The 23,410-nt window shown below is 39.5% G+C and overlaps 2 protein-coding genes across 2 annotated transcripts in view; both read right to left on the bottom strand.

Annotated features, from left to right (window-relative positions):
* Positions 1–9,622, bottom strand: part of ptprn2 (protein tyrosine phosphatase receptor type N2) — a 121,021-nt gene extending 111,399 nt beyond the window's left edge. The window contains exon 1 of the mRNA XM_054623054.1: positions 9,538–9,622. Within this exon, the coding sequence (XP_054479029.1) occupies positions 9,538–9,622 (85 nt within the window). The remainder of the gene's footprint in view (positions 1–9,537) is intronic.
* A 2,079-nt stretch (positions 9,623–11,701) lies between these two features.
* On the bottom strand, positions 11,702–22,940 carry ncapg2 (non-SMC condensin II complex, subunit G2). Its single transcript, XM_054623386.1, has 26 exons — positions 22,881–22,940; positions 21,280–21,459; positions 21,032–21,119; positions 20,769–20,932; positions 20,490–20,624; positions 20,294–20,388; positions 20,058–20,214; positions 19,864–19,956; positions 19,652–19,777; positions 19,301–19,480; positions 18,874–19,026; positions 18,016–18,238; positions 17,806–17,903; positions 16,834–17,004; positions 16,661–16,731; positions 16,419–16,572; positions 16,114–16,281; positions 15,822–15,941; positions 15,236–15,385; positions 13,952–14,051; positions 13,558–13,772; positions 13,151–13,285; positions 12,908–13,011; positions 12,622–12,722; positions 12,399–12,498; positions 11,702–12,277 (listed from the first exon to the last, which is right to left on the bottom strand). The coding sequence occupies exons 1-26, from the start codon at positions 22,938–22,940 to the stop codon at positions 12,226–12,228; spliced, it is 3,393 nt and encodes a 1,130-aa protein (XP_054479361.1). The 3' UTR covers positions 11,702–12,225.
* Positions 22,941–23,410: the final 470 nt, after the last annotated feature.

The raw sequence follows: 23,410 nt of genomic DNA, 5'->3' as shown, positions 1-23,410 counted from the left end.
GACCTTGCCTGGAACATTTAATATGTCCTGATGAGGCCAAACCCAAGGCTGAACGAGAAGTCAGAGACTTTATCGCTCAGTTTCCCCTCACAGGTTGTTGGGCCGGTGCCGGGATACCATCTGTGATGTCTGAGGGGCCAAGGAGGATGCTGGGAGTCTGGCAGCGAGGACAGCCACTCCCAGAGCACTGCTGCAGTTTAGGACATATTTCACTCACTCTCTGCGGCCACTGACAGATCTTTTATTATAATTATAAGCTGCGTCCAAGGACACCTGACTCATTTTTACCTGTACTGTCAGCCAAAAAAGCCATTTCAGAACAGTGCAGCGGGTCAAGATGGCAATAAAAGTGCAAGTGGATTGAAAAGGGAGCGCGGCTGGAGCGGGGACAGCAGAGAAGAACATCACCTGCAAGCAAATTAGCATCAGCTTGACACCATGTCTGCAGATTTAAACAGCTTGTGGCATGAAGGCGATCTCCTGCTAAAATTAAAGATGGCTCCGAGCTTCTTCTCTGCTCCAAAAAGGTCTGTTCTTGTCAAGAGCTGCAGTTCACATTTCAGCAATGCAGCCATGGTCATACACTCCTCATGCACTTTTTCATCTTTACATGACAAGACATTGTTATAACAGGAGTTTAAATAATAATGTGACAGTCTGTGCACTGACATTTCATGAGGAAACAAACTGTTACCGATCCATTTTAACACCACCAAATTACCACGAGCTACACTACTGTTGAGGCTTTATTTTCCATATTATTTTACAGGTAAATGTCCATTTTGTGCATAGAGGCAAAGTTGTACACTTATGGAAAATACACTAATTTGCTTCTTGCTGAGATCGAGATGAGAAGATTGAAACTACTCTCATGTCTTTACGCTAAAAATAAAGTATCACAGAGCAGCCAGTTAGCTTAGCTTAGCACAAAGACTGGAAGCAGGGGGAAACAGCTAGCATGGCCTGCCTAGCATGGCTGCGGCTTCATACATATTTTAGACATGTTATGACCGAACTCTTGACAAGAAAGCAAATAAGTGTGGTTCACTAAATGTCAAACTTTTTCTCTTGGGAAGATTTTATGCATCAGCGAATACATCTAGAGGTATTTTAAAACACATGAATAATTAGTAGGAGCTTTGAGGTCACTTTGATGGAAGAGGGAACCTGACATGAAACCATCTGACATCCACAGGAGTGAAAACTAAACACATTTCTCACCGATTTTCCAGAGAATTTGTCTCAGAATTCCCAGGCAGGCAGGTCACTCTCAGTCACTCAGCTGCCAGCTCCAGGCGACAGCCCAGACAGCGGCAATGAATTAAAGATGGCAGCGTCACCGCGGCAACGGAGGACCCAGAAATAGGCCCGGCTTGACCTCGTCTCTGACCCGCGTTGAATGATTCAGACATTTGATTTTCCTCCCCTCTTCTCAGGTCTGATTGGGCGTTTAAGTGCGGAACCAGAGCAAGTCAATAGCCAAGCGTCCTCCTCCTAAAGGAGCTCAAAGTGAACCAACATAACGTGGCCCCGAGGGAAATCTACCTTCCTCAAGATGGAGAACAAGGTTTAACAACAGTTGAACCTCATTTGAAGTGCAGGTCGCACAAAAGTGTTTGGCTACTACTTTCCCTACAGATGAAAACCAAACAATCAAAAAGGTGTATTCAGTTTGGTAACTTAATAACTCTCTGTGAAACTGCTCGGCCGCATCACCTGTGGAGTGTCAAATCAGATCGAGTGCCATTTGGGAACTACTTTATCATGAAACTGAATCCACACTTCAACCCACACAGACCACTGCTCATCACTAAGGGAAAGACAAACCCATCAGTTTTGTCTCCTTCACTGACAGGCTTTTTTTTCATTAAGTACAGCTTTTTAATACAATTAAACCAAAGCTTGTTCTTGCTCAGATTAATGGATGATTCTTAACAATCCTACGTATGAAGACCTTTTCCTCAAGCTGATTAAATATCTGTCCTAACACGAGCTGGCACCATTTTAAATACTAACCCATTCCTGTCTCGACTGAAACGGTTTTTCTGACACATTATTATCATCCAGTGCCAAGTTGATTCTCTGCATTAGAATATCCAAATATAAGACAACCTATAATATATTCAGATAGACTGAAAAGTAGTCATAGCACCTAATGTATATTAAACAGAAGGGTTTAATGAAAATATCTAGTTTTGGGATGGATTTTGCAGATGGAGATGTTATTTTAACTTGCAGTTGAAAAATGTATTACAAGCATAGGTACTAGGCTGAAAAAAAAAATGACGCTATACTCCATGTCACGATTTATTGACTACATTTCAATTCAAATTGGATTTTCGTCATGTCTAAATGTTTGAAATAAAAACCTGCATCAACAATTTTTGGGGGGCAGTGAAACAAGCTGAAAACACAATATCGACATGATACCTTATAGTGTTACATCTTATCCTATTATTGTTATCCTGATGATCTGAGAGCAATACGCCTGAACTCAAACATTAAAGTTGGATGCTATTAAACCAAAACAAAGAGCTGAAAGACATCTTAAGCTCCATTGATCTGAGGGAAACTGCACAGTTTGGTGATAATCCTCACTACGAGTGACACCTTTCACATTACACATAGTCATTTGATCAGTTGTTTATGTACAGATATTGATTGCCAGCCAATCACACTGGTTGTTTTTGAACAATACTACAAACTGCTTGTTCCATTAGAGCTGGATATGGAGTGTTTTTGGTTTATTTGAGCAAAATTTGCCCGGATAATGTAGTTAATGTACTTCGCAGACTACAGTGGTCAAATCAATTAGTCGCAAAAATAGGAAAATACCTCCCCCATTAGATTTATTAGCATATCTCCCTTGCATTGCTTCCTCCCAACAGTCATTCTGTCTCCCTGCTGCACTGAGAAACGGTCTGGAGCATTAATCAGCATCACCCTAAGACGAAGCAGACACATTACTGCTTTAATCACAGCCGAGATAGTATAGATTAATTCTGGTGCTCAACCCTCAGCCTTCGAAATCCTCATTACTGTTAGTGTCCTCATTATATATATCCTGGCGCTGCAACACAGAGGTGACCTTCAGACTGACCTCTTTACCAGCCCTGTTCTGAACAGAAAGAAACAGTTGTGAAAACGGCCGTTGGATCGTCCTTTGTAATGACCTGAGGATGTTTTCACTCCGTGTCACGAGGCGGTGGAGCTCGGTTATATGGCGAGGTGAGAAAGTACTATGCACTGCTAATGTTTGTGCAAGTTGGAAAACTAATAAACCAACATTGTGCATCATATTTCCGCAGCAGGAGTAAAGAGCCTCTCCTGAAATGTAATTTAATTTAGATTAAAGGGTAAAAGGAGAGCAGTCCTCATAACCTTCCTTGCCTCTCTGGTGGCACTCTTCCTCCTTAACCCAGAATATCTTCTAGGTTCACCTTGAACCGAAGCAGGAAAGAGAATAACGAGATGGATGGGCTCGACACGTCTCTTTGACACAGTTCTGACTTCCTTCCTCTCAAGAGCCGCCGACATTTGTCGGGAAAAAGACACAGAAGCACAGCCAGCCGCTTTGCTCCCACTCCCCTCGTCTCAACAACCGCTCAAAGCCAACACACTCCTCCGAGCATCTGTTGAGTCACAGAGAAACATCGCACTTCGTCTGTTATCACACCAGCCGTGGCAGCATCCCAAGCCAGGAATATACAGCCTGCTTTGTGTGTCGGAAATTCACTTTAAAGGCTGCAACTTTGAAATTAACTAAATAACTCATATTCCCAATGCATTTTTGAAATACAGCAACACTTCATGAATAGCTTATCAGTGTATAAGGCTGCAGCAGCTGTATGTTGGTTCAGTGCAGCTGAGAGGAGGTTTCTTAACACTGTGCGCTGTTTATTAGTTAGAATCAAAGGGCATATATTACATTCAACAGCAGATGAAAGCAGACGATCTTGACGTTATATCAATTACACTCACATCGAATGCTGCAGCTGTTGAGATTATTAATTTAGAAAATACAACACACTCATTTATCCATCCTGTGCAGCCATGTGCACAAAGAAAGGCCGTTTTGCACCATAAAATCTTATCCAATAAGTAGTTTAGCCATTTAATGGATGAGTCGAAGGCTTTTAGTAAAATCTATAAAAAGAAAACACATCCAAAGTGTCAATACAATCTGAACTGAAGGCCGACACTAGCTGACCCTTTACCAGTTCAGTCAAGATGACAGACGTCCGAAGAGATAAGAGAAATGCGACCTTTGCTGAGACACCGCGGTGGGGGTTTATTTGTTTTGGCAGTCCTATTAGTTTTTATCCTTGTATCAGTTTTTACTTTTACTATAATGAAGATTTAAGAGAGCATTCAAGCTGTTTTAGAAATAAGAGTTGTTATTATTCAGATGTGTTTGCTTTTGGAAGCTTGTTGATATGTGAATATGTGGTCTGATTGTGAATTTACACGGTTGATTGCAGGTTCCTTGCTAGAGCTCAAGGCATGGAAATGCTGGTCTGTTTTGGTCCAGAATCTAATATCTAAACAGTTATTGGATATATTGCTATGAAATCTTGTCTTGACAATCGTGGTCCCCAGAGGATGACTCCTACAGACTTTTGTGACTGCCTGACTTTTCTTCTCGCACCACAATGAGGTTGACATATGTGGTTTTTTTTAATAAAATGTCAAAACAATATTTAATGAATTGCCATGAAATTCAGTACACACATTCATGTTCCCCTCAGGATGAATTGTGATTACTTTGATGATCCCTTCACATTTCCTCTAGCGCCATCCACAAGTCAAAATGTTATTTGCCAAAATGTCTGATTTATGACTAAAAACCCACAAAACTGTATCAGCATTCCCACTAAACTCAGCTGTGCTTTGTGTTTAGTGTTGATTGGTAAATGTCTGGTAAGGTAAGATAAAGATTACCATTTTAACAACGTCACAGTGAGCATACTAGAATGCTACAGTTAGCGTTTAGCTGTGCAGCCTCACAGAGCCGCTAGCATGACTGTAAATAGTAAATAGTTGTTTCCACTCCTAATATTGTTTCCATATATATATATATATATATATATATATATATACATACAGTACCAGTCAAAAGTTTGGACACACCTTCTCATTCAACTACTTTGAAGAATCTAAAATATAAAACATATTCTGGTTTGTTGAGCATTTGTTTGTTTACCACATAATTCCATATGTGTTTCATAGTTTGGATGTCTTCAATATTAATCTACAATGTAGAAAACAATAATAAAAATAAAGAAAAACCATTGAATGAGAAGGTGTGTCCAAACTTTTGACTGGTACTGCATATATATATATATATATATATATATATATATATACAAACACTTGAAGTTCTTTTTTTATATTTCCCTTCTTTCTCACTAGAAAAAAAAAGCTCAGCGTTAATGTTGTTTTATGTAAACTATAGTGAGCTTGCTCCCAGGGTGAACCACATAGAAATGACTACTCCCCTGGGACAGACAAAGAGTGTCCTAGCAACTCAGGATATAATAAGACAACACAAACCACACAACACATAGGATGAAAACAAAGCACCTCCGGCCAGGCAAGATGTCTAAACTCACTTGGATATACACCATGCTCATTATCCACACAGTTGTAAAACGTCTATCCTCATGTCAGAGCACATTTCAATCCTCTCAGATGATTTATAGCCACTGTAAGATAGTTGATATCACCACTCAGTCCTGATATCTATGGGAAGACAGGGGTCCGCGGCAAAATAGATAGAGCTCAGCAGACTATGAATCAAATCTAACTTGTCTGGGTGTATTAGAAGATGGCTGCTGATAGCGAGCTGTAATGAAAAGACCCTGCAGCAAAGCCTTAAAGGACAATGTCTCCATGTACATATTGGAGATAAGAGTCCCTGTCACATATCTCCATCCATCAATACACATAGCTCTCCTTGATTTGACTCATTTCTAGAGCGGGTTTAGGTGAGCTGGGACAGAATCCTTTGATTCTGTTGCAAATGCCACACAGGGCTTTTGGTAATCAACGAGATCAATATGGTGCGATGAAGTATTTTTTCATGCAGACTCACTTTTTTGAAATGTTAAACTGAGTCTGAGCTCTGTGTTCCTGCTAGATTTGTGAATGCATTATTAGGAAAAGGGCTAACACCCTGATGGGAGTTGGATTGATATTTTCATTTCATTAAATCCCAAAAAGCTATTCTGAATTTAATAACTTGTGGTTTTCTATTGATATTTCTCTCTTTGTCTGTTCAACAAACTTGCTGGAAGAATTTCTCTTGCAAACAAAACATGACCTTGCAGCTGGAAAACGGCCGCCTGTCTAGTTAAGAAACTACAGGGTATTTTGGTGGTTGTTATTGGGATTCAGGACACTGCCAAACCTCTGCAAACAGAAAGGAGATGCTGAACAGAATTTTAACAGCAAGCCTCATAGCAACACTGATTGTAAAGTGCAAGACGGTTAATGCACAACAAAATCAATTTCTGATTGGCAGAGTGCTCTCCGGTGGTCAATGACTTCATTATTCAAATTATATTCTTCCTATCTTAGTGTAAACAGGGTATTAACCTTCCTGAACTCTTAAAATACAGCTTAGTGGGAAAAGATGCCAATCCTTGATTTAATTCCACCATTTATTCCCTCTTTCATCAGAAGAAACCCTTTTTAAACAGTCTTCCAGGATGTATTTTATGACATAATTAACATCTAACAATGTTGTTAAATTTGTCAAACACCTCCCACTGGTAGCAATACCACGCTTTGGCTGATTCTCAAGTATGCTTTTGAATTATGCCTTGCTTCAAGGCACTGGACTCAAGGCTGGTTGTTGAGTCACGGCCAGCATGAAAGCACAGAAACGTACAACATGTTAACCCGTCCATGACCTCTAGTGTTTGTTGGAAGACCAGAGCGTCATCCTGGAAGGAACAGTATGGACGTTATGATCAGATCAAGGTGACTAAACAGCATATAGCATTTTACTGCTGTTTATGTAATCCTGAAAAGGTCAGGGTGAATCTGAACCATGTAAGGTGGACTTTATCTACAATACCGACCAAAGGCAGAGAACTACATAAGCAGTGAGACTGAGAAAAATTAGTTAAAAGTTGAATCAGGCTGGCGCTAAAAAATAAAAAGGTTGTAATGCCTTTATGTTATGCCTGTTTGAACTGATTCAGTGACTACATTAGTGCCATATAACCTACATAAGACTTAAATGCAGATACTCTGCCATTGGCAAAATTAGTTATTTTGTCTTTCTTGTGCATTTTTTCTTTAATAAAATAAACTTGTTTTGATTATATACAGTGTATAATTATAGCTATTAAATGTTTTACAAGTGTCTAACTACTATCAATATTTACTGAAATGGATAACAATAAATGTATCTACAATTTTATACATTCAAATTTGATTTAAAGCTAGATTAAAAGGCATCAAAAGGTGTCCACCTGTCAATCGACTATAAGCTAAAATATTTAAATCAGTTTGTAAAGAAAAGTGCTATAAAAATATTGTTTATCAATATATGTATGTATTCGAATGTGATGGATTTAACAAGACTATTTGATGTTAAGGTAGTTTAACCATACAAAGTCATCTAATTCAACTTGAGCCAAAAGCTAAGATGGCAGTTAAATGCTACCTTGCTAAACTAGTTACCGTTAGCAAGAGTTTAGCTGGGATTTTATCTCCATCATGATTGTATTTAACAGTTGGTAAACTTGTAGCTTTAGCGAAGGCTAGCTGTGACTATGTCCCCTGCTGGCTTAAACTAAATACATCTGCACATTACCACTTACACAAGTGCTTGTGCATTAAAAAGTCAAATTCTGTGAACACTTAATAGGTGTGGGCGATTGTTGAAATGCATTAAATATTACACAGATGAAAAAAAAAAAGTTTCCATGTTTTAAGTCTTATGCACAGGGACAAATTCACACCACTGATTACATTTTTCGCAGCTCAATAATTTCACAATCAGAGCGTGCAGCTGCAGACTTATTTCTCTCGTCTGACTTTCATGTGCTCTCAGACAGGCAGGACATAAACACCCACGCACAGCATGCTCTCGCTGTCTCTCTACCGCACAAACACACCCGTGCATAGATATGCACTGTTATTAGACATAAAGATATACATCACAGCAGCACACCTTGATCCTAAGCTTTTCCAATGACACAGCGCAATCCGCAGTGGGACTCATTAAAAACAATAACCATCTCTAACTCCCTTTCACACGCTGACAATGGAGACCTCTTCCGCACACAGAGAAAAACATGCTGAGAATTCAATGAGAGAAATGCACCCGGGGAATAAACACTGACTCATTCACAAGTATTGTAAGCATAAATGAACCAACTTGCAGGGAGAAAAAACTCATGTGTCAAATGACCAGTGCTGTCCTTTCTATATTATGTTAGCTGACGTAAAAGCCCACAGGATATACGTATGTATAAAAAAAGAAAACCCACTACTGAACAGTGGATAGACACCCTCTGCTTCTAAATAAAAAGAATATGATGCAGCTCGGTGCCTGTATGAATCATCACAGAGCAGGAGTGCCAACCTGAGACCTATATTTGCCTCATGCTCATTATAAAGTTTATACTGTCATGTATCCAACTGCTGATCCTGGATCAGTAAGTGTGAATACAGGTGTAAATTGGAGGTGGTAAGTAGGACACACACACAACTGAAACAGTGAAATGAGGGCCTCTAAACGCTTTGTGTCTAACAGGAGGAAACAATTATCACAATGGCTTCTCTAATATGCCATACTTTGGACATGTGCCATCCTTTTTTTTTTTTTTTTTTAATTACAGTGGGGTGTCTGAGGCAAGAACAAATCAAGGGTAATGAAAATACAACCGGGCCAAGTCTGAAAAGGAAACAGGGCCGTATGAAAGATGCCCCTTTCTCGAGGAGGCATAGGATAACATAAAATATTCAACTAGATTTAAAATTGCATGCTCCTTGAGGGTATGTGTTGGAGTATTTTTTTTTTTTATAGGCATGAAAGCCATTAAACCCATATGAAATGGACTGCATTATTGTAGTTATAGTGTTTACATCTGGAGGTAAAACTCATTATTGGCTGCAAAAGTTGTTTTTGTCCCCTTGCAGTACAAGTGTTCATGATGAAACTAGAGGTTAAGATGAAAACCATCGTTCATCATATAAGTAGTAAGTCTCACAGCAAACATTTCACACATTGGGCCTGACAGATTATGTAACTTTTCCAGTTGGATCCTCAGATCTCGTGCAAACAGCAAACACACCAAAACACAAACGTACATTTAGGAAATGGCAAAAAAAAGAGGGTGATGTGCACTTGCATACAAATACTATAATAATAAACTATAATATGAAACAACTTTTGCACAGTCACTTGAGACAGTGAGGTGGATTTATCACAACGTGCAGCTTATAAAACACAGTTATTGGGTTTATAATAATAATAATAATAATAATAATAATGAGACAAAATGAAACACAATTGCTTACCAAATCTTCTGTCAGCGAGGGCAGGTGAGGGGCAGAGGCTGACAGCCAATGCAGCGAAGAGGATGGGACACCACGGTGAATCCATACCGCTCCTGCCTAAACACAGAGCCACTAATCCATCGCACACCTCCGCTAAATCTGCATGATCAACGCCGACTCAGGTGAGAGCTGCTCGGACGACACTGGGTCTAAACAGGCATGTTTTTCCAGGAGAAACGCAAGAGGCAACAACAAACAAATGGCAAATGGCAACACAATACAGGCGTTGTTTCAGCACCACAAACAGCAACCAGCCTCGCACAGGAGCCCCTCCTAAGTGTCTGACGTCAAACACACATGGAGAGGCGGGATGATGCGGGATGATGCGGGACGATGCGTGCAGCGTGAGACGAGAGATGGATGGATGGATGGATGGATGGATGGATGATGGATGGATGAATGAAAGGCAGAGGAGACAGCAGGTTTGACTGAATGATCACTGCCCGGAAACCGTGAAGGAAACACATGAACACAAGGAAAAATAATAATAATAATAATAATAATAATAATAATAATAATAATAATAATAATAATAATAAAAAAGGTAGTTCACATTTTATTAGTTTGACTGAGAAAATATTATGGAGAGCTAGAAATTTAGATTTTAGAAGATTTCTCAGCAAAAATGCCATTAAAGGGAATGCTGTAGAAATACACACAACTGCATGTTATTTCAGGCTTTTTTTGGATTTTAATTATTATTATTTTTAATTATTATTTTATGTACAGTACCAGTCAAAAGTTTGGACACACCTTCTCATTCAATGGTTTTTCTTTATTTTTTTTCTACATTGTAGATTAATGTTGAAGACATCCAAACTATGAAGGAACACATATGGAATTATGTGGTAAACAAACAAATGCTCAACAAACCAGAATATGTTTTATGTTTTAGATTCTTCAAAGTAGTTGAATGAGAAGGTGTGTCCACATTTTTGGCTGGTACTGTATTATTTTTTATTATTGGTTTTAGAGCACAAGTGCAACCAAACCAATACTTTAACATACACAAAGATACCTTAAACATAAAAGGTTCACATATGGCACAAAAAGGTGTTACATGAAGTATTGATTGATTGTCCCTCTTATTAACTTGATCAAAAATAAAAAGATTACATCATCATAATAGTCCCTTTAAACCTCTTCTAGTGATTTTCAGAGTGCATCCAAAACATTTCCTTGAGCATAAAGACCTACAACATATTACCAGTGTCGGAGAAGTATTCCGATTATTTACTTGACTGAAGGAAGCAATACTACATTGTAAATATATTCCACTACATGTAAAAGTTCTGCATTCAAAGTGTTACTTGAGTAAAAGTAAATGATTTAGCTAAATGTACTTAAAAGTATAACAATTAGAAGTACTTGTTTAGCAGTTAATGTTAACTTTATAAATGCAGTTGGGTAGCTCGATCTGTTACAATGCAACATATTCTATTAACTGATATTATGTTTTGTGTGTAAAATCTTAATCTGCAAGTAACAACAGCCAACAGATTAATGTAGTGAAGTAAAAGTACATTTGCCTCTGAAATGAATCAAGTACAAGTACCCTAAAAATGTTCTTTAGTACCGCAGTTGAGTAATTGTACTTAGTTACTTAGGACCACAGTAGATTACATGATCAACTTGCCAAACATTATTAATGAATGATATGTAATATACTACTGATTGTAAGTCGCTTTGGATAAAAGCGTCTGCTAAATGACTGTAATGTAATGTAATGTTACTCTTAAATGACTGTAATGTAATGTAATGTTACTTAGGACCACAGTAGTTTAAAGGAGACTTACAATTAATCTAACATTTTTCTTTCAAAGAGGAATAAATAATCAAGATGTAATTTATGAGCTTCAGAACAGTGAAATTTACTTGCACTAATCTCTTCTTGTAGCTAGAAGTCAAATAAAACCTTTGCATTTCTATCCCCGGCATACACAATCACAAATGTTGACTAAAGTAAAACAGCATGTGAGTTCTGAAAATAGGAGTCACTCCTCTTTAAGAATAAAGGCAGGAGAGAAGATGATTTATTGCTTGTTTTATACGGAGTGATTTCTTGGCAAACCCCTGTACAGTCTGAGAAAGAAATAACCATCAAGTTTAGGTTGATTGATACGGTTTGTTTTATTCTTAATAAAAGCGAGCTACAGCTGGAAGAACAACAGATACATAAACATGATAGTGAGACATGAAAAAATATATGTATTATATTTGAATGTGTTAAAAAAAAAGGTTATGGAGCGAAAAGCTTTTAAGAAGAATACCACTCAATCTGATAAACTGTGTTCCTGCAGTGTGGAGTTCTCCATCAATATTTCTCAACATTATCAACACACAAAGCCTGAGAGACTTGAAAGACTTGAGCAATGTGTGCCATCAAGAAATAAATAAACAAAGAGAAGTGGAGCCAATCTGGAAAAACATGCTAACAGACAGTCATTGTCCCGAGATTTAGATTTCAATCCAAACCATATTGTTTTTTAAAAAGCCCGGTCAGTGGAGTTGAAATATTTAATTGTGTCATTTTTTGTCTGCCAGCAGCTGAAAGTCTGTAATGCCAACAGCAAAGCAGACATTTTATGGCTCTGCTCAGCTTCATAAAATACAAATGTGAAGCAGATATTACACATCAAATAGGTCAACTCATAAATCCAGAATTTCATTCAAGGTCTTCACAGAAGATTCATAAATAACCCTGTGGCAGGAGGGGATACAAAGGTTAGTCATGACAGCTCATAAAACAAAGAGCAATGAATGTATTTATCTATAGTTCATCTACAGAAAACATCAGAACTGTCTTATGTCCTCCCACTTACCTCTGGATGTCTTTGGTGTCTTCAGATGTGACTGCGTGTCTGTGAATCTGCAGCTGGACAGATGTGGCTGCGCTCTTCAAACCTGCTTTAGACTGCCCCGCTAAAAGTGTCACATGTAACAAACTGTGATTTATCTTTACTAGCAAAAGAGAAATATCTGATCTGCTTTTTAATAACCAGGGAAACTAAAATTCTAATCTAAATTCATATCGCGTAAACTCACTGTGTCTGATGACCGCCAAGACGTGCAGCACGGCAGCCAGTTCATTCAGATTGCTGATGGCCTCGGAGTCGAAAGATGAGCTGACTTCTGTCAAAAAGGCCCTAAAAGAAACATTCAAGAACAAATGAAGCTATATTTATTACCATTAGCTCAAGCACATGTATTAAACTTAACAGATGAAACAGGTTAATCTCTCTAAAAGAACAGAAATGAAGCAGAGGGCATGTTTATTTGGCTATAGTAGGTTTTAAGTGTAAGTAAGAGAGAGTTGATGGAGGATATCTACCTGGTAAGAGAGGCTGATTTGAGGATGACAGACAGTAGGATGCTGGACAGAGGAGGCATGTCCTCCACTGACTCTGGGGTGATCACCTCTTCAGGATGGGTAATCTTTAAAAGAGAACAGCAGCAGCATTCATCATTCCCTTTAATTGAATTGCTCAAGAACGTCATCGGTCAAGTCTCCTATCACGCCCAGGACGTGTGCGATATTAGCAAAAGACAAATGCTCTGGCAGGGTAGGTCAAACCTTCTGAAGCAAATGTCTCTTCTCCACGACGATGACGGCAAAGAGAGTAGAGAAGACACCGCAGAGAGGTGCTTTGTCCTGGGTCTGTGCCGCCTGGAGGAAGTCTGCCAGGCCGGGGACGGCTGACTGACAGAGCTAAGCCAGGGGAACAAAGAGGGGGATAATCTTAACACAAGAAATAAAATAATGGAAAAGGTCTAAGAAAGGTGGAATATTGAGAGCAGCTAAAGACTGCTGCAAAGTTTGACAGTCTGTTATAAAAACAAAACAAAAATAAACATCTGATGTTTTGACAACTAGAGAGAAAACAGCTGATGTGCAGTAAGAAATAAACAAGTTTATGTACAACATAAGTTAGTAATAAAATAAATAAATCAACACGCTGGCAGTCCCAAATGTTTACGTGCCTGTCTTCCCTCTTCTGGTTCCTTCCTAAGGCGGCGAGCCAAGAGCTCGATAATCTTCTGGAAGATGTTGGCCACCACACTCAGAGCAACAGTGCTTTCATCTTCCTCATTTTCATGAGCCTGGTTGTTGTTGTTGTTGTTTTCCTCAGGTACATAGCTGTCCACCACCTCCTTCAAAATCAGCAGCACTGCAGGAATGCACAGGTAGCCTGCCTCTGGAAACACGAAGGGAAATACGTTGTCGTAAAAATGTCAATTAAGGTAAAGAAACATGATGCAACAGGACTGTTTAAAGTGAAAACGCTAGCTACGGCTACATCTTTCTGTTATAAAAAGCTGTGTATTTGTACTCTGGCTGTGTTTTTCACAATAAAAGACTTTTGAAAACACTCACCTGAGAGGAGGGTGAGCGAGCACAAGTGGAGGATTTGACCTTTGAACGTGTCGTCGGCCAAACCCACAAGTAAAACGTCTCGGCACACTGTCAGGAAACTCTGGTGAAATGCATCAAAATAACGATTTAGAAAACGTTTCATACTCCAAAAAACAGAACACTTATTAAAATCAACAACAAATAGAGATGAGGAAAGAGTCTTTAGGGAGCTACATTTCATTAAAGCGTTAATTTCTACTGTTAGCTGGTGGTCTGCAGAAGCCCCCCCACAGCATTATAAGACAGGGTTGTTTTCAATATCTGATCACAGCAGTCATGTGGCTACAGGCTGGATAATAATGGCACAAATAAAGAAATTAAGCCCATTTCAGTGTGGCAGTGTGAGCATGAGCAGGCATGGACACGAGCGTGTGATGGGGAGTCTAAGTTTACCGAGCAGAACTGAAAGTCCTGGAAGCAGGAGGCAAAGAGGCTCCACAAAACTTAATGTTTTGGATAATAACTCAACTGTGTTGTTTGCATCAACAGCCGTGATGAAGGCTGTTGTGTGTTTGAGTGAAAATGAGTGAGACCAAAATCTGAACTGGCAATTTATGAGCAAAGAGATATGATTTAATTTTGCAGGAAGTCTGTCGGCAGAGAAATCATCTTGCATGGACTGACTTTACAGTTCACATAAATGATCGTACTGCAAGAAATATTTTTCAGAGATACAGATACATTCATATCATCCACATCCATTGTGAAAAACTCACAGATCTCCCAGTGGCTGCACGATTATGTTACGGTATCAACAGGCATCACAAAAACTAAAAAGGTCTTCTACTGAGAGCTCTTTGGTTTTTATTTGAGGTTACTGCGTGTTGATGAAAGATATAATGACCAGACGATAATTTACTTCATAACATAACACAAATAAAACACATTTTTATGTTCAGCTGTAATATTCTATTATGAAAATGTACCCACCTTGTGTGCCTAAATCACACAGTTGAACTGCACTGGAGGAGTGTGTCTCAGCTCCCTTAATGGAGACCACACACACATTTTCCCCCATTTGCCTTAATTAAATGCCGGTGCTTACTGCGAGCATGCACATTCAGCAAGTCATTTTGGCTTCCCTAATTACAGTCGGGCAAGGTTCAATACGATATGTTCAACACGTATTTGTTCGGGCTCAATTAATCCTTTTAGTGGACGTTTTCCAGTCTCAAGTCCTTGACCGATAACATGTAAGTTGGCTTTTCGGAGCTTAATGTTTACATTAGTAATAATGGAGCTCACCTCAGTTATCTGTGCAGCAAGTGGCTGAAACGTCTCTGAATCCTCTTCATCATCATCTTTGGTACGTTTAGCCAGGAAGGGCAGCACTCTCTCAGCGACCCACGCTGCCACATGCTCCAGAGAGAGCAGGTAGTCTCGACCCTCTGAGGACTAGGAGAGAAAAGGGTTTAATCTTTTAACTTTTTCACTTTAACTTGTTTTTGTAGTTTGCAAAGGACAAAAATGTATATTTGGACACGTCATCTGGAAAAATGCGTGCAAGAAAATAAATAATTAGCCGTCTCCTCCCTGCCTGAACATTTACTGTAGGGCAGCAAGTAATGATTACTTTCAATATAGATTTATCATTTGGTCTTTGAAAAATAATGATCAGGGCCCACAGTGATGCCTTTAAATGTTTTGTTTCATATGTCCAGAAGTTCAAAATCAAAAAGGTATTCAGTTGAATATTATATATGACAAAGGGAAGCAGCACATCCAAGCTGGACGTGCAAATGTTTCACCTCTTTGGCTGAAAATTTTCTGAAAACATGAATTGATTATCAAAATGTTAAAAACTGGAATGAAAAGTAAAGTAGAAACTCACACTATGTTGCAGATGTGCACCGAGACGTCCGTGATGCATGAAGACTTTCAGTGCCGTCTCCACGCTGGGACTTTTAGGATCTTCAGTGGTGGAGCTGAGGTGGGTGTACAGCACCGACTGCTGAGACAAAACATCACACTGATTCTCATGTCCGAGGAAAACTGCTTCTCACCGAGGACAGATATAAAACACATTTATCTACTCTATGTGTAAATGCTGAAGATAAATGTATTCATGCAGGGTAAACACACTCAGGGCTGTTTAAATAAAAAATGAAAATAATCCAACATACCCTCCAGTTTCCTAGAACTGTATGGAGCTGCTTGAGAGGTTGCGGACCAAGAGCCAGGACTTTCTCCCGTGTTAACGTGTGTCTGAACAGGTACTCCAGGTAGGCCAGTGCCAGGTCCGGTTTGGCCTCCACCGTCTCCTGGATACGCACCTTTCGTTTGCTGTTGTCCTGAAGTTGAAAGGAAGATGACTTTTACAAAGAGCAACAAGCGTTATGTGTTTGGATTAAACCTCTTACTTTCTATAAAAATCTGAGAAACCTAAGAAGACAATAATTCCAGCCCTTTTAGTGTCGTATTGACTGACCCCTTGCTTGGGCAGAGCCTCGGTGAGCCAGTCAGTGACGAGTTCCAGGATGTCAGCAGCCTGGCCCCACCTGCACATGCAGTCTAACAGCTGGACGTACTGCGTTGGCACTGCTCCCGAGTCCATCCTCCTCAGTCTGGACAGGACGCCACAGCTGGGGATGAGAGATATGAGTTGGACGGCAAAACAAAAGAGTAGCATGAGATGGAGGCAGAGCGACGAGGAGACGAGCTATGGCTTACCTGAATGTCGGAACAGCAGCTGGGGGCATTAATGAGGCCAGTTGGATGAGAGGAACGGTACAACGCTCATCCTGGGAAAAACAAAATCAAGAAGGTTTTACAGTAATACTTGTTAATTCAGGGAAGAAAAACTAAATGTAAAAATACAAACAACGCAGGGGAGGGTGAAGTACCTCAAAGGCCTGGAAATACGTTCCCATGACACTTCCAAACTTGGCAAATGTGTACTTCTGGGCCTCTTCGTTTTGTTTCAGCGCCTTCTCCACACTTCTCCACAGGATGACCACGACCTCCAGCAGACCCGACACGACGACCATGTCTTTCCCCAACAGAGGTTCAGCCAGCTAAAATCAAACGCATAAAGTCAGACAAACAGCATGATTTTTCATCTGATTGAGGCTTAGAGACAATAAAGCCCTGATCAGGCACAGATGCGTCACTACAGGCCTTGGCAAAGCGCATTGAACAAAACAGCTTTGTGCACTTGTAGATAAAATATGATTAACAGAAATAAAGGATTCAAGAGGACAAATTATGTGGCAACAGTTACCTTGAATTATGTATTTTATCGTAATTAATTACTGTAATTATCAACCTTTTGTCTGCATTTGCCCCTGTCTCAAGGTTCCTAGCACATCTACCGGCATCAAAAGAGGAAGAAAGTGGTCAGGAAGTAAAGTGTGTCTATTGTTAATTTGATTGGCTGCCTGCGTCAAGTGTGACATTTACAAATGATGGGAAAAGTTGAGAATTTCTTTACTTTTATGTGCATCTAAAAATAACAACTACCTCCTCCAGACTTTAAAATTTTTGATCTACATGTTAAAACGCATGAAATTAGAGATTAAACTACAAGTCTATCGACACACTTACATGGCTACTATTCTGATTAATGGTCGTACATTCGTTGTTAATTACTTGCTGGTCCCAGCTTTCTGTATATGATGTCAATTGAATACCTTTGGATATTTGACTTATCCTTTGAAAGAACAAGAAGTTTTAGGATAAAATATTGCGATGGGCTTTTTCTCCACTATTCTTGACATCTCATGGACTCGTCGTATTTGTCAAGGTTTAATTTGTGGAGATAAACAAAATCAAAAAAAATGATCAACTTCAATTTAACATAAATGTCTCTGTCTTACTGCGCTGTTCTCCTTGTTGCTGTCATTAATATCAGACAGGTCACAGTCGGTCTGGATACAGCTGTTCACAACACGGCGAATGGCCAACATCAGCTTTACTGGAAGAGACAAAACAATGGATGAACGCACTACAAATGTAACATGCATTTAGGTTTTTCGCTAGTCTTTTATAAGGCTTTAAAATATCTGTCCCGTATTTACAGCACTTACTTATGTTAGTGGGGGCTGTGTGTTTGTGGGCATGCTGGTAGAACTTCCTGGCAGCCATGGGGTTCATCTGGATGAGGGTGATGCAGCGACAGCACCACTCCCTCTCCGAATCGTTGACGGGGAAGAAGGACTTGAAGAGCAGATCGACGATGCGCTTGGAAACCGAATGGGAATCGATGGCCAGACGGGCCAGCAGGTGGTCCATGTTGCACACGTCCCAAAACTGGAGAGCGGTACACAAGAAACCTCCTTTTTACACCTGGCATTGACTCGCGTCTTGTAAGTGGATTGTGTCTGAATGTGATTTGGCTGAACAACATCTGGATCTATACCAAGCACTTACATATATCTAAAGTTTATGACTGAATCTGCTTGCCAACGATTTGATTTGTATGAACTTCATTGTTTTATTTGCACATGGAAGTCCATTTTACATCCGTCTAGCTACTATGTGAATTATTTTTGTTCCAAATACATGTCTTCAACGTCTCAGGTAACGAGTTTCCCTTCATTGTTTATGTGGGAAATGCATCCTTTCCAGTGTCTTGAATGTTCATATCATACATAAGTATTTATGGCTGAAAAAACTGACATCCACAGAAAAGTCTGGTCTCCTTTTTAGCCAGAGCATCTTGTTTGGCACAATACGAGATAAATAAATCGCCATATTTGTTATCTTCGCCACCATGTTGCCTGAAAGGGAGCCAGCAAGATTAACTGAGTGAGATTCAACTTTGTTTGGAAGGGGGAGAGGGAGACACACCAGGCGGAGGTCTTCACTTTACTGAGTGCACTTTTATAGTTTTCATTGTATTATATTGTTGCATAAATCAATAAGAAACCCTATGCATACAGTACCTTGGCAGCCCGCACTGCTTTGACCTTGATGAGCATGTCCAGGAACGCTGTGCGGACTTTCTCTGAGTTGTCATGAAGGCTGTATTTGAGAGTGGGCAGGAGTTTTTCCAAGAGTGGATGACTCAGACTGTTGTCCAAGACAATAGTCAGACACTGGGGGGAAAACATTACACAAACCACAAGTCATTAAATATCCTGTCTGCTGCCAATTAAAATCTGTAGCGCTAATTCAGTCTGAAGTTAAATAAAGCTTAGAATTTGGCATCACAAAATATGGACAAGAATGTCCTCATTGTTGTTATTTCTAATATAAATTGACTTCATACTGCCAGTTTGTTGAACAACCTGGATAAGATTTTATTATACTACTCTAACTTTAAGAGATAATATACTGTACAAAAGGACAAAGAGAAACGACATGTCCTACCTTAAAGACTGAACACCGGACATCAGGGGAGCTGGTGTCAGCCGACAGCTCCGTCACCAGCTTCTTCAGGAAGTCTGTGATGATGGTGGGAGGGAGGAGCTCCCAGCACTTAGCCAGGATCTTACAGACTCCCAGGGTGGCATTGGAGCGTACGGTAGGATGAGGGTCATCAAGGAGGCCCTGAAGATGAGAGACGGTTGTAATAGTGGAACTTTTTGCTACTTTTAAAGCTCAGAGTCTGAATGTGTGTTGTGGATTTAAAGCACCAGAAATCGAAAAAAAACTGTAACCCATTATATCTCTAGTTTGTTCACAAAAAAAAAGTAGCCGAATGTTTTGAATGGTTCTCACCATCGCTGTGTCCAGCTGCTTTTGAATGACCTCATCTATATTCTTGTTGTTCTGCTCCGGGTCGTGGACTGGGAAGGCCTCAGTGAAAAGCAGAGTGGCGTTTGCGCGCACCTCAAAGTTTGGAACCTGAAGGAATCAAACGGAAACACATTAGACTAGAATAAAATACAATAAAACTAGTAATGAATGCAGTTAGAAATCTGTGTCCGTACACTTAAAGCTTTCCAGAGAATGGGCTTGTAGAGATTACAGAGCATCTTGTCCACCTTGTTACAACCTTTCCTTGAGTGGAAATAGCTCACGATCTGTAAATGAAAGCAAGGAGATCACACAAAGTGAGTATACTGTGCACATCATGACCTTAAATGATTGGGAAAAAAATAAATGAAGAAGCTCATAAGTCTACCTGGCGAACTTTGGCGTGGACAGGAGATGCTCTATGAAGGAAGATCGCCTTCTGCATAAAATCCTGAATGCATGAGCTCTCAATCTTCTCCAGGAAGTCCCCGCTCGCCTTCTTCCATGCTCTGAAGTAGATCTCTGTAATCTGAGCAGTCATGGTCCTGCACAGAACGATTTCATAGTAAATGACGTGAGGATAAAATCGACTTCATTCAAAACAGAATAAAGTAAGCGTCTTACTTGCTGTAGAACTCCAGCTGGTTCTTAATGGTGCCGTGAATGGCCGGGATGAAGTCGACGTTCCAGCTGAAAAGAAACACCAGGAATCGCTTCCCCTGTGACAGTATACACATCATCAGGCTGACAGCTCAAAGACCAAACCACAACAATGAAACAAAACAAAACATACACAGCGGCTTAATATCACTCTACTCACGTCATCGTTTCTTATGTAATTGGGACGATGAAAGCACTGCAGCAACAAGTCGATTATCTGCTTGTTTTCCTCTGATGTGTAGTCCAAACTCAAAAGCACATCATGGAGACTCCAGACTCTTTGGATCTCAACAACCTGACAACAGAGAGAATGCATCAAAGTTATTCAAAAGAATCAAACAAAACTACTACAAACGAAAATAGAGTGATAACCTTTAAGGCCACAGAAAAAAGGCCCGATATTGATCGATTTGATGTATAACTGAGGACGTATACTGACTTGTTTCTTCAAAATGAAGCTCTTCTGCAGAGAGATGAGGAAAGCAGTGCGGCCAAACTCTTCTTTCTCCTTCAGCCCTTTCTTCCACCAGGCCTCGCACAGCGTGTGGATGTGGAGCTGCAGAGGAGCCACGCTCTCTGAGACAGGCAGCGACACCAGAACCTCTGAGGTAGAGATACCAAAATCACCATGAATTAAAAAAATATTGATCTACCTGAAGATACATCAATTAAGCAGAGAGGAGAATCAGCAAGGACACTGACTGTGAAGCCTGTGGGCAATTTCCAGAAGGGCACTGTAGGTGTCCCGTCTTGTAGGACTTTTATGGACACATGAGCCACGAGTGTGACGCCATCAACAACAGCCATGACATGAGTCTGAAGGAAAAAATAACAGTGGATGATACCAAAAAATTATATTAGAATTGTTTTATTCAAACACAAAACTAAACAATAACAGAATATCAAATTGTAATGCCATCAATGTTTGTCACAACTGTACATAAACTCACAGGGTCTGCAGCCGACTCTACTTCCATGCCCTCGTCCCTGTTCTCCTCCCAGCGCTCGGGAGGTAACTCCTGCAGGACATCCCGAAGTAGGGAATCCAGATTTCCCCAGAGAGTAAATCTCTGGTCCCTGGGCATCTCCTGCACCACCTCCTCCACATCGAAAGGCTCTGTTTTGTCTTTCTGCTCAGCGACACAGACAAGAGCGGGACAGAAACAAGTTGAGACATACAGGATAGAAACGCTGACAGCTATTAAAACAGTTAAAACTTCTGACTACAATACTACATCTTATTCCTAATAGTAAATCATTTTTTTTCACTTTTAATTTTGCTTACAAATTTAAATTGTTTCTTTATTTTCTTTTTTTTCCCTCAGCTGTGCTTCGATGAATTATTTGTTTACTTTGGGTGTTGTCAATAAATTACTCATAACTTTAAACTGGGTTTTAATAGCATGTGTCCTAATTTGACATGGAATAATTAAATTACTTAAATTAGAAATAAAATAAAAAATGCATTCAACAATATACATGGCAATGTGATTTGCCAAAACTGCCAGAAATAATCAAATGTAAGACTAATTTCACAAATGATATTTACAATTTATATCAAAAACTACCCAAATTGTACCTGTATTGCATTTCACAATAGTTATTTTTTCGCAAGTTGTTTTAGAGGTGTTTATTTAACTTTATGTTGTTGTTTTGAGGCTGCAGTTTGTGGTGCTCTTAAATTGCATGTATAATAATACTTGCAAGCTTTAACTCAAGAGCTTTTGTTATGCAGTCAATACATACAGCTGAGACAGATGTCTGGTGGGGGACATTGGACATTGAATAATCAAATTACTGAAAATAAAATAAGAAATGCATTCAACAATATACAGGGCAATGTGATTTGCCAAAACTGCCAGAAATAATCAAATGTAAGATTCATTTCACAAATGATATTTCCAATTTATAAAAGTGTACCTGTATTGCATTTCACAATAGTTATTTTTCCACAATATGTAAGGTCACCTTTGCAAGTTGTTTTAGAGGTGTTTATTTAACTTTATGTTGTTGTTTTGAGGCTGCAGTTTGTGGTGCTCTTAAATTGCATGTATAATAATACTTGCAAGCTTTAACTCAAGAGCTTTTGTTATGCAGTCAATATATGCAGCTGAGACAGATGTGTGGTGGGGGACATTGGACATTGAATAATCCAAATAAAAAATGCATTCAACAATATACATGGCAATGTGATTTGCTGAAACTGCCAGAAATAATCAAATGTAAGACTAATTTCACAAATGATTTTTCCAATTTATATCAAAAACTTCCCAAAGTGTACCTGTATTGCATTTCACAATAGTTATTTTTTCACAATATGTAAGGTCACCTTTGCAAGTTGTTTTAGAGGTGTTTATTTAACTTTATGTTGTTGTTTTGAGGCTGCAGTTTGTGTGATAATACTTGCAAGCTTTAACTCAAGAGCTTTTGTTATGCAGTCAACATATACAGCTGAGACAGATGTGTGGTGGCTCTGAAGGAGTCCTGGCTTTGTATTCACTCACATGAAGCTGCATAAAGTCAAAAGTTTGGACACACCTCATTCAACTACTTTGAAGTCCTGCACATGTTCCTCACAGGCGGCCGCTAGAAACGCCTCTCTCTTGGACATGTTTCCGGTGAGAAGCGACGTGGAGACTCGGTTTATGACTTATAATAATACAAGTATGAAATACAAACTAATAGCTTTGCCAGTCACCTTTTTATTTATGATTCTGTGAGCCGACAAACGCTGGGTGACAGCCTCCCATAACAAACAATAAACCCGCGCAAATTTGGATCCAGTGCGTGATGACGTAGTACGTCTGCTCTGACGCTGACGTGTTGTTGTCGTTTGCTTCCTCTGCCACTAGATGGCGACAAGTCCCTGTTTATAACTTACACATGGTGGCGTATTAAGCAGAGCCACAAGTGTTTACAGTGGCGCTGCTGCACACGTGATTTTATTCATGTTATAGGACAGTGGTTCTCAAATGGGGGTAGGCACTCCAGGGGGTACTTGAAATTTTTAAAGAATATATTTAAAATTAGCATCCATTCAAAAATCCTTTCAAAATAGTTATTTAATAAATATTCAATAAA

The sequence above is a fragment of the Anoplopoma fimbria genome, chromosome 21, assembly GCF_027596085.1.
Source record: "Anoplopoma fimbria isolate UVic2021 breed Golden Eagle Sablefish chromosome 21, Afim_UVic_2022, whole genome shotgun sequence".
NCBI lineage: Eukaryota > Metazoa > Chordata > Actinopteri > Perciformes > Anoplopomatidae > Anoplopoma > Anoplopoma fimbria.
The sequence above is the reverse complement of the archived record's forward strand: the minus strand, read 5'-3'. Positions and strand labels throughout refer to the sequence as shown.